Consider the following 12,724-nt stretch of genomic DNA (forward strand, 5'->3'; position numbering starts at 1 on the left):
TAAAAACAGAGATCAGAAAATTTACCATGATTAATCAATAAAAATCAGGCAAGAACCCCACAAGTGAATGGTTTTCATCCATTGGGTAAGCATGTTTGTTCTGAGGAGAAAAATAAGGCTTATTATGGTTGTTAACAAATAGATGTGTTTACATCATTAGCTGTGCTGAAAAAAAACTCGATTTCAACATACGATCTTGTTCAAGGTCATTGTTTGCAGTTAGAAACTGAATAACTGTTACTAACAAAAATATAAATGAATTCGGTTGTTTGAATAATGCTGAGACGTACAAACTTGCCGGTCCAAAAATCGTCATGGGAAAAATTATGCAAATATTATGTTTTTCTCTGCTGTGAATAACGGATCATCCCTGATATGTGGGCAGTGGAAGGTCATATGAAGCTAAGTTCACTTGTATGAAATTCTTACTAAATCCTTTTTTCAAGAAAAGGAAAATATAGCAAAAAAGGTACCTGTTTCTCAATGTAACCAAGACTACAGGACAGAACTCTTCCACTCGTATCTCTAAATTCAGGGATCCAGTTTTTTGTGTTAAAACTTTGGCACTTACAGAGAGCTGCATAGACTAGGTTGACTTCACCTTTGCTCTCTGTGAATCAAGGCTAACAAAGGTGAAGACCACCGTAGATATGGAACTCTTGGTGCAGGCCATTTACAGTGTTCAATTTTCAAAATGGCAATAGGTATAAGAAGTTTCATGCATCATTAGTAAAGTTAACATATGTCATGCATTTTAAGATAACTGTGCAGTGAAATCCATGGACAGTTTTCTACAGGGAAATCAATATATGTATATCGTATTTCATAGTAGTAATAATAATAAAAATTATTATTATTAATAAACCCATATTTTTTTCAATTTCAATTCCTTTAACAAGCATTAAATCAACCAACATTGAATACGTCTACCAGCAATTAGTAGCATTAGTCGAGCAACCAACAGCTAAGGTTATTTGTACCATTAAGAATAGGTGGATAATTCAGTCAGGGTAGAATATTCATGGAGGAAGGGTGGAGTGAAACCCAGCATTGGCAATAGTATAAAGATATGCCCCAAGGTTCTACATTTTAACATCCCATCTGATGAATGGCATATGTCAAGTTAGGTGCTATCCACAGAGTATCCAATGTAGGGATCAGGATGCCAATGAAAACCTGCCATATCCAGGATTTGAACCTAGGCCCTCTTGGAGGGAAGCCAATACAGACCCATCAAATCATCCCGATCCCCTCAGCATTCAATTCCTTAAAATTAATGGAGATGGCTGTCATTCCCATATTTTACCTACTCTCTGCAAAATAAACTTGTATCATCTATATTCTTTGAAAATTAATTTTTATAAACTACAAAAATACATTTTCCTTAGTTCGGCCAATATTAAAATGGGACCCCATCCTAAGAAGTATCCCCAAAAGGTAGCTATCACTGTTTCTACCATAATCACTCACCTAGATGCACTATTTCATTTTTTCTCTCAAAATCAAATCAAATTTTCATGCCATTAGTGTGCATTTCCTGAAATTTAATAAATAGAATCCAATATTGAGTATATATTGTTTTTTAGTAGCACTAAAACATTCCTATCCATTAATTTTGTATTGAAAAGTTGTTAATGTGTTAATACTGAGCCACGAAATCAATTGCTCCACCAGAAACATTGTCGAAATAAATGCAGGATTTTAATTGTTCATTATTTCACCTTCAGTTCTAAACATTTTCTCAGATTTCCATGTGATTTAATCAGCTTTATTTATCAAGGAACTTTTATGGAGTAAATATGATGGGCATGATAATAATTGTACAGTTTTATTGGAAAAAGATTTCGGGACACCACTATGCTGGAAGGCCAATTCTTTGCTGCACATAGTACCGTAGACCAGCATTGTCAACCAGAATGCCATGGCACACACGGCCACTAGTGATTCACAGGTTTTCCCTGGGATTTTTAAAATTAAAACCAATCAAAGACCATTTCATCTTGGGACTTTGAAGCAAGTAATAATAAACATAGTTGCATAGAAAAATGTACATTTGGTGTCAATAATTACAGGTTGATGGTTCAATTAGTCCTGGATTTATTTGATGTCACAGGTTAAGTCAGACAAAAATTTCTCAAGGCGTTTCTAGAATCAAAAATTTGGATATTAATTATCTACCACGAGTCAATCGTTTTCTATCCCTCTTTAAACTTTTATAGTTTTGAATCTATAGATAAGCTACCACCACTGGTACTCAAACCCCAATGTTTTTAAATTACCTTTCAAAACTTTATTTTATTGAAATTAACTTCCTGTTTCTAACCATTGCGTTATTGTCATATAATTTCTGTATGCATTAAAAATGAACATCTCAGCATTTCTGTTAATATTGTAGAGCTAACATTGATCAGAGTAGCTTTTTGAAGGATTTTCAATTTGAAAATAAGATTATATTATTATTTTAGGAAGTCATTAAACTAATCTTGTGAAACAAATGACTTTGAATTATGATCGCTTAAGATTAACCATGATGAGGGTAAAAAAGAAACTTTACACTTCCATCTCGAAGGAATTCCACAAAGTTAAACCTAAAACTGTTATCTTTAAGATAAATCATGCATTCCTGATGGAAGCTGATGATATAAGCAGTTTTATTTCTGCCTACGTGTTACAATATTGTTATAATTTTTACACCTAAGTATATTGGTTCTTTTTTCTCTTCCATTCACTTAATGCATACTGCAAATTCAAGTGTTAATAAACACCATGTTGGCAAAATTTATTAAAAATTCAACACTCAGGTACATATATTAGTAACAATAATATGTCTTAATTCAATTATTTTGTTAATTATACACAGATTACAACCTTTGACAGATTGTTAGTTAGGTAGGTACATACATATCCAAAAATGTGATACACTATAAATGAGTACAGTTTTTGATTATGTCATTCACTCATTTTACAGTCTTCAGATCCATTCCACCACCAAATTACAAATTCCCCTGTTAATAAAACACTATTATAAACCATGGTCACAATCATACAGTGATTAGTCTGACCTCAAGGTTTATCCTTGTTTTATTAGTACATAAATTTAAAAATTCACCAACCACTAACATTCTGTAATTGCTAAAATTGAATGTTTATTTTAAAGTTTGGTATTCAACAAGAGTTCATTGAATAGCTATTCTTAAATGAATCCCAATTGAATTCTTCAACATTAAAAAAGTCTGCTAAATTATTAAGGTTTTGAACATACAGTATAGGTTTGTGGGTGAAATCTCTGAATAGTCTACGAATGAAATTCATTGTAATAAATTATTATTCACCTGCATGCATATTTAATACAATTATTTATGAATATGGAATTACTATGCCCCCAAATGTAACTCAAACATTCATTCAATTAAAAAATAGCCGTTTTGTTTTAAATTTCAAATGTGTACTCCTCTATTAAAAATAATTGTTTTTGATATACTGTAAAAATAAATGACATAAAAATCATCATTATGTTATTACTGAAGCAGGATATGAATGAAAGAACACTGAAATTAAAAATATTACATGAACCAGAACACATATTAATGTGCACCTTTGTTAGGATTGAGTTTGGTTGTTAGTTCAGTGGCCATTATTTTTCAAAATGGTGATGTCAGCCCATCTGGTTGTCACTCACCGCAGGGAGGAAGTCTACAGACCCTCTTCTTGAATAGGCGTTTCGGACAAGGTCGTCCACCATTTTTGGGGTGCACCTAAATTTGATTGACAAAATTAGAAGTTCCTTTTTGACCCTTTTCTTAATTAATTTAAAAATTATCATGAGAAAAAATTCAGTTAATATTGGAATGAAATGGGCACACTCGTGATTAGTGCACTTCAAGATACACCCTAAAAAATAAAGCTATTTCAAGGGTTTAATATTGAAATTAACATTGATAAAACACAGGTTAAATGAGCCATAAAGTGTTATTATGAGAAAATTTGCTACACACTTGATGAAATTGATATGTCAATAAATATCTAATATTAACTTCACCACTGGCAACTCTACTCTTTATAACCATCACTTAACATCAAGAGACTAGTATGGTAATTGGTGGAAAATCAAAATGGGAAACAAATGTAATGAAGATGGTTCCTTCAAATCCACACCACAAGCTAAAATTTATCTTCAAATTAATTCAATAAAACATGCATGTATTTTTCTTAAATAAGTTCATCTTTCATATTCTTGATCTTGATATGTACTTTCCTAACATTTTAAATTTAAACTCTTGAGTCTTCCCTAAGCATTAAGCCCTTTACTTAAACTTGTTTGACCATTGATGGAAGATACTGTAATTTAATTCAGAAATGCTCTGATAATGAAAACACTTTTTGATTTAATATATGCATGCATATGTAACAGTAGGGTCTTATTATATTTAACATGAGGTGTGAAATAGGTCATTGTAACAACAAGATGCTCCCAAAAATTTTAGTCATAAAAGTTTTGAGTTTAAAATTATCAAGAATATTAATTTTAAGCTGCCACAAAAAATATTTATTTGCATTTTTCTTATGGAAAGTCTTTCATTTATAATTAATATATACTTAAATAATGGAAATGTCAGTGTCAAATAATATGACATTTCACGATGAAGTAAATTTGTTTAAATGTCCAGGTATGTGGTTAACAGTGTTTCTGCACTTTTCTATGGTTTCATGTAGTGTATTCTATTTTTACCCCTCTAATAGTTGTTTTGCATTATAATTTCAGTACTGTATCATTTTACTGAACTATTCTGAGATCCATGCAATTGTCAAAGGAGTGCTTTGCCTACTAGGCTACATTGTGCTCTAATTCAAACTTTATTAGTATCAAAATCACCTTACCTATCCTAGGTAGGTTTTGTACAGTTTCTTACAACTGTGGCCTATGAATTACATATTGCATGGCCTTTCCATTGCTGATCCAATATTATTTCCTTTTTTATTACTTTGTACTTTCTACCTGCCTTATTGACATCTATAAAGATTTTTCATCAAAAGAAAATTCACCCAAAGACTTTTCTCATCCTTGTGATTAGATGGGAATGTTGTAGGGGGGCTGCAATATCTTCCATTGCTTATCAAAAGCTATACATTTTTCCAAGCATGTGACCACATATTTTAATCCAACTTCCACTCCAGAGAAGCATCTCCAAGGATGTTATAAGTTGGTATATGCCTGATTTTTGCATTCATAGGGCATAACAATGGCTTCCTCCCCATTCCAATGTCTCTGTTTAACATCAGCTATCAAAAATATAAATTTATTTTTCCTTTGGTCTTCGACAAGTATACAAACTGAAAAATATGCATCATTCCGAGGAGTTTACAACAGAACTGTAATCATTGGGTACTCGTGATTATTTTCATATTGTTAGTTTGGTAGTATTATTGGTCGGGCCTTATACATAAAACCACGAACCTCAAATGCAAGTGTGGGATTCACATAACAAGGTCTTTGAAAGATAAAAACTACTAAAGGGGACTTAAATTTCAAAGAAATCAGTATCTTTTGTCAATTTCATCACAAATATGTTTTGAATGGCAAGATGTTTAAGAGTCGTTTTAAATTCATGTAAATTACAAGAAATGTATATGAGTTCAAAATGTTTAAAGGTCAACAGCTACATGATTTTTTAGCAATAGAATAACAACTTAGAGAAGAAAGGAATACTAACAACTACTAGGATGAATGAACAAAGGGAGAAGAGCCTAAGCTCTTCCTTTGCAATGTTTAATTATAGTATAGGTTTTTTATAACAATCACTTATAGAACACTTACAATAATATTTCTCCACTTCTTTTTCCATGCAGAACCACACGTGGCATTACATTCAGTCCATTTACTCCAATGGGACACAACACAGTCAACAATTGGGCTGTCGTTAGTTGTGAGTGGAAAGAAGGGTGGAGGTGCGGCAACAGTAGGTGAAGGTAGTAGTCCAGGGTTTCCTATTCCAGATAAGTCTGGAGACTGCCCATATAGGTTACCGGCTTCCAACCCTCCAAAAGGCAACCCTGTAGTTGTTGGAGATGCTAAAATCATACAAGGGAGGTCATTTTATTTTCATGATGATGGATTAAAAGATGGATTACAATTTGAAAGATTGAGAACATGAACATTTGAAAAATGAGTGAGCATCAAATCGTCTCCTGCACGAGACACCTTGCCACAACTATATAATACCTATGTAATTTTCCCATATTGATGGCACATTTCGTCAATTGAATTTAAATACTGTTTTCACCCAAAATAAAATGTGTATACTAATAAAAGAAAATAAATAAAATGAGAAAGATATAATTTTAATGGAATGATTGTTGGGAATCGTCTGATAATGTCTCTCCCAAATACATTGACTTGTCTAGAAAATAAGCTGGAACCATTTTTACCCTGTGGCAAGGGTCATTTGATTCTTGTAGTTGAATTTTTTACTCATTGCTGATGTTACAAGGCAGCATTTTGATAATTGTAATATATATATATATATGCATATATATAAACACTGATAAATAGATTTTTAAAATACAGAAACACAAATAGGCTCTTCGTGTTTCTCTTTTAAAAATGGCCTCACATGGCCATCAGAATCTGACAATGACGGCCATGCCGTCGAAATATCAAAACTACATATGTGAGTGTCCTTTCTTTGTTTTAAAAATCTATATCAGTGTTTATATATATTTTTGCATCTCCAAAGAGGGTTCTATTTTGAAGAGTTTGATATATATATTTAATTATTTAAATTTGTAAATGAATTGAAAGAATACAAAGTGTAAAATAGGTTGGGCAATAAGATGATAAGATTTCTTTCTATTCAAGAGGCATGAAAGCTGATCAAAGTCGCCTAGAGGCCTGCAAAATTAATGGATAGAATATGATATAAATGTATGGTTCAGAAGTGGGCTAGGATATCCAGAAAATGATTTGATAATGTAATGAGAAGTAAAATGGCTGGTGCTCACTAACATGACATGATTCAGGAAAACTTACTCTTCACAATTTTGGATCTACAGAGACCTGTATTGACTCTTTTCTGTCAAATTTCAAGGTTCCTATTCAATCCATAAGATGGCCTGAGAAATACTCAATTGCCTAAAGTGATGGTCATAAATATGAACAAACAGGCCAACACAAAGTAAAACGCTTTAGATATACACATCCTTTTAAAGGCAGAATCAAAAGAAAAAAGTTTTTTTACTGAAATGTGACAGCTTAACATGGTGAAGATGTTCTGTATCCCATCAGATGTCCCATCCATGGTCTTATAAATTGAAGTATAAAAATAACACAAAAATCCAGTGATTTCAATGAGCCAGGTCATCTACATTTGTTTTTGGAATAAAGAGATGTTATTTGCGGTTATTTTCTAAACTCAAAGAAAGAAGCCTGTTGCTTATCATAAAGTCTTTAGAAACTTCACTATGTTCCATAATAGACCCCATAACATACTATGTCAAGGAGCTTCAATACAAAACAGCAGTGCCAGACCATATTCTGTGGATATGATGCAAATTCTTGTGGATTCTGTGGATATGATGCAAATTCTAGTCTATTCTGTGCATATGATGCAAATGAATTTGGAAGGGATCATCTCACAATAAAGCCCAGTGATTATTATCCCTCTTTCCTGAAGGCCGTGTTCTTATGGTCAGTTGTTTAACAAAAATGATGAGCTGGAGTTGAAAGTTCAGATATGATTTAAGTTTCAAGCGGCTCATGTCTAAGAGGAGAGAATTCAGAAGCTTATGCTAAGATACAACCGATGTATTGTTATCCAAGGGCACTGTAGAAAACTAGTTTAAAGTACATATAGAGAAAAAATGTATTAATGACAAATTTTTATCTTTGTTATCTGTTTAACAGTACCTACTTTCCAGACACACCTAATGATTGTGCAAGGATTGTGAGCATACTGGTATCATAATATGTGAACAATGCATGCTGCTCAGTAGTTTAGTATATGTATCCACTGATAAGCATATATTTGGAGACAGAGGTTATTCAGTGGTACATACACATTTGAATGATAGTTTCTAAAATATTAAAAGACTTGAGCATAGCTAAATGTTTTTCATGAAAAGGCATATTTTTTCACCCAAGTAACATGAAGATTATTCACATAATTATCAATTTCACTTCTGCTGGAAGACAGTAAGTACGTTTATCATTTACTTGGTTGTCATCTTGATCACTTATTATCATCTTTCATTCATATCATAAGCAAATATGAGAATTTTTTTAATGGAAACTTCCTGAATGGTTCATACCTCAGGAATACAAATTTCACAAACCCAACATATTTCCATCACTATTTCCTTGCTGAGAGTAAATTTAGTTACTATGATATTTATGACAAACGAGAAACTGATACAAATAGTGTTAATTTTAAACTAGTTTTAGACTCGAAATCAATTTATAACAATGACATTTTGAGTTTGGAAAAAATAGTCTTGGTATTAGGTGAAAATTGAAGAGTGATCTTTCAATGTTATGTAGATTCCAAATCAGTATGTGTGACTCATTAAGTATATTATTTTTATTATTGTGCCCTTTTGTGGTGTTAATAGAAATATAGCTTTATATAATAAATTCATTTTTAATGGAGCTTTAATGAATACAAGCATCTGCCTCATGAGATAATTAATTCCAGGGAATTAAAAGTATAATGAACATGGTCTGAGATAAAGGATCCTATTTGTCCTCATTTCTATAGCTTTTATTTGGTTATCCTAATATGTTCAGATAAATTCCATTCAAGATACCAAGTGATACTAATTATTGCAATAATGCATACTGTTACTTTCCCCTAGTATATTCACAAAAGCTTCACATTATTTATAAGACTGGAAGAAAGAGTACCTAGTACCCTGGTGTCCATCCGCAATGGTTAGGCTAAGGGTTTTTGACACCATGGACGAAGGGCCTTCATATATGCCATTGATATTGGTAAGTGCAATGACTAAAAGTAAAAATATTCAAAGCTTTTACTGCATATACTTTCCCTTTCCCCCTCTTTTTCCTTAGAGTTGAATATATTACTCCAAAAGAAGTTTTATGAGTACTCAGTGCAATGAACAACCAAAATTTTTTGTTTGAAAAAACAGTGACAACTAAGAATACTAGATTTTTTACTAGAGTAAAATCACTCGACTTTGATATCAGAAAAGATTAGTTGTAAATCAATTTTAACACATTTTATAATGTCTAAGGCACATAGGTATGAGCAAATTTTCTTCCAAATATTATAATATGTGGCCAGTAAAAGTAACTAAATTAAATTGCATAACTTCTTCTTAAACTTCTTAATGCTGCTAATACTTTGAAAACTTTGTTTGTGCAACAATTTTTCAAACACATTCAGAATGTATTTTTAATGCCTAGTTTTTCTGAAGCTGATGAAAATACAATAAATATCTGCTAAAATATTTCATGTTTAATACTGATAGTTCACAGTAATTTAAACAAATTTCACTTGCAAATATTTAAAATTTCCTGGGGTAATGTCCATGTATGCAGTAAGTTAATTTATCTTGTTAATCACACCATTCAATAAATCAGAAAATGTACTCACAAACACTAGTTCATAAAAACATGTAACTTACCACAATATATGGCCTTACCTCATATACAGGTTGCATCAGTAAAATATGGAAAAAAAATAGACAGAAAATAGGTACAAATAATTAAATACTACATAATGGCCAACTAAGAACAAAAATGTTTTAGTAATACCACAGGTTGGGCGATGGTGATGGAATGATGAGTCCTTATTGTAGCCAGCACTACGGGGTGCCGCATATAAGAGAGTGCCAGACACTGACACTCCATAATGCTGCAAGCGAGCTGTTAGATTAGCGCGAACTTCCTCTACCAATGCAGCATGCGACAGAAAAAAATCCAGTTGGGTTTAGGATACAAATGTTAAGTGGTAGCCAATCAATCATGTGGCATGAGGAAGGAAAGATCACTACATTCTATTTAACTATAACAAGCTATTACTTCGAAATATTTTAATTTGTGTTTCGGAAAAAGGGGTTGAGCCAGCTAAGCAACAGAAGGCTGACTTCAAATGAATCTCAAGATATTTATTGGAGATTTCAATACTTGTACTTTCCTGCACTTAACAGGTCCTCTTAAAACTGAACCAAGCTTTTATTAGATTCAATTTCAGCACTTGTAAACTAATAGTGAAAAGAGAATGACTTGTTTATCATTTTCCTAAATGTTTATGCGAGTTATATTCCTCAGTCCTTTAACAAAATCTGGAAAAATAACCCCTTGGGGCAGGTTAATCATTATGATAGTGCACCAAATCGACATTTCTTTATGGAATGTCTGACTTTTACTCCCTGGGGAAAAGAGGTTTCTTCAAAGGGAAGATAAAGTAGATGCCGTATTTGATGGAATATAAGATGCACTCTTATTTCAAATGGGTGCACACAAGAAGTGCCTTTACCATCCAACCAACTCAAGCTATAATGCCTTTTGGTTCTTTTAAGTCAGAAAAACCACATAGATGAAAGTCTCTGTAAGAAGAGTACACTCTATTTTGTAATGATCATGTTGTGATAAGGTATAATCAAATTCCAAGAAACCGTGGGAGATGCCACAGCAGCAACTTGAGTCATCCGCTAATATGCATCACAATGCAGCAATTTCAGAGAGTAAAAATCATTCACCTTAACCAGGATCCCAGTCAAGGGGAATGATTTTTACATTCTGAAATTGTTGCATTGTAAAGTACAATCAAGTTTGATACATATCTTGATCACACCTTGCCAGTATTTAGCTCAATAATAACTATCCCAACCACAATACTCTTCAATTAAATAATAAATATTATACTGTATATCCGTGAATATAATTGAGCCAAAATAGGCAGTGCTGACCATCTGGAGTAAAAAAACATTCAGTATTAAACATAAACATATGGAATTTAAACCTTCACATGTAAGATGCTGATGATTTTTTTAGCCATAATTTTGGAAAAAAGATGCGTCTTATATGCCATCAAATACAGTAGGTATATTTAGTTTTTTGCTGTTGTGCTTTTCTAAGACATGCATTATGAAACAGACACAAAATGAGGCACCCACCCAAGTGCCTAACCAAAATTTATTTCTATATTTATGTCACTCTTCCCCTAGTTATACAACTCAAATTACTCGGCTTGAAAACAGATGCTACCAATTATGTAGAGAAGTAGGTAATTATGATGCAACTATTAAAGTTGCACAGAATTTACAAAGGAATATATTATGATGGCATAATTGGTAAATTTAACAAATGTGTCTTAATGTTTGCAGAATTCAGTAATAACATCCCATGAACATTGGAGTAGAGTAGATCCAGAATAAACTTTTCAGAAATGTTTTGGTGTGTTTGATATGCTGTCAATTGTGAAAAAATATATAATTTTATAAATTTCAAATCATTTCCATTGGCTATGGTTACTCTTAATTTTTATCTCTGAACTTATAAAGAAAGGTTTGCATCAAATTTTTAAATATCACCTGAAGATGATTTTGAAGGGTGTACATTAAAATTGCATGACCTAGAAGTTTATGTATTTATCTACCCTTCTCACATAAGTGCATTAGGTTTGTGGATGACAAAATATGCATTTCAAGATTTCTATTTGAACAGATTTTCTTTTTTGGTCACCACATGGAATAGCTATTAAATTTAATATTATTTATTTTTAACTAATCATTACTCATATATTTTGCCTGCATTTGGGAGAAAATTCCAGATCTCATCGGTATTAATGACATGACATAGAAGAGTATTCCCATGGCAGAATATACTTTATGATAATTTTATTTTTACCCAAAACTTCATAATGACACATTTTGGGCAATAGAGAAAGACTGTTGATGGGGTTATTAAATATTGCTCAATTTTTTACTCTTTATCTCCACTAATTGAGTGGGACTTCATGAGAATCTTCAAATTCTAATGTTAATGTATTGAAACATCATAGATTGAGTGAGTGAAGAGCACCACCATGGATTACTTTTCATCTTTAAGGCAGATGCATATTAATTACATATTATGTAATTTTGCAGAAATCATGTTTTTTAAAATTACTTTTCAACTTCACCCAAGAGTACATTTTGGGTACACTAAGGCATTAGATTTCTCATTAGCACTGATTTCTCAAAACGACTTGAGGAGATTTAAAGATTTTCATTTAAAATGTTTACTGTAATTTTCCAATTATAATACACACCCAAAACATATCATGGTTTAAAAAGCCAAATATGAACATTCTTATCATCATATATAACGTGAACCTTATTTTTAACTTTCCTGCCTGTATGAACCCACAATTCCTTTCCTGAGGTGAGACACTCCCCTTCTCCCAGTCCATTCAGATTTCTGTGAATTTTGTATGCAGACAATTGGATATTTTCACTGTTGGTATAAATACATCTACCCGCCTTCATCCCTACCACTAACTCAACTCATGAAGTAAGCACAGTTCTTGTTTCAATAAACTGTTGATTTTAGCATATTGTCTTTTTCATGCTCATCCCTTGCTTATGCTGAACAGGCTCACAAGGCATTATAAATGATTTCATGAAAATTTGGATCAGCTAGCTACGGAAATGATGCATTTTGTCATTTAGCTATGATAGAATCAGGGGATAATAGACTGTAATACAGCATTACTTGCCCTCTCTT

At 32.3% G+C, this 12,724-nt stretch overlaps 1 protein-coding gene across 4 annotated transcripts in view; it reads right to left on the reverse strand.

Moving 5' to 3' along the window:
• Positions 1–12,724, reverse strand: part of LOC139697808 (spondin-1) — a 204,275-nt gene that overhangs the window by 5,732 nt on the left and 185,819 nt on the right. The window contains exons 14-15 of one of the 4 annotated variants that reach the window (XM_071596656.1): positions 5,816–6,069; positions 3,680–3,755 (exon numbers count right to left, since the gene is read on the reverse strand). The exons of 1 other annotated variant lie outside the window; for it this stretch is intronic. In XM_071596656.1, the coding sequence (XP_071452757.1) occupies positions 3,680–3,755; positions 5,816–6,069 (330 nt within the window). Of the gene's footprint in view, positions 1–3,679; positions 3,756–5,815; positions 6,070–9,674; positions 9,905–12,724 lie in introns of those variants that run through there. 2 more of the 4 variants (XR_011702818.1, XM_071596658.1) reach the window with 2 other exon arrangements.

Source organism: Hetaerina americana, unplaced genomic scaffold (genome assembly GCF_022747635.1).
Source record: "Hetaerina americana unplaced genomic scaffold, ioHetAmer1.1.p SCAF_8, whole genome shotgun sequence".
Taxonomy (NCBI): domain Eukaryota; kingdom Metazoa; phylum Arthropoda; class Insecta; order Odonata; family Calopterygidae; genus Hetaerina; species Hetaerina americana.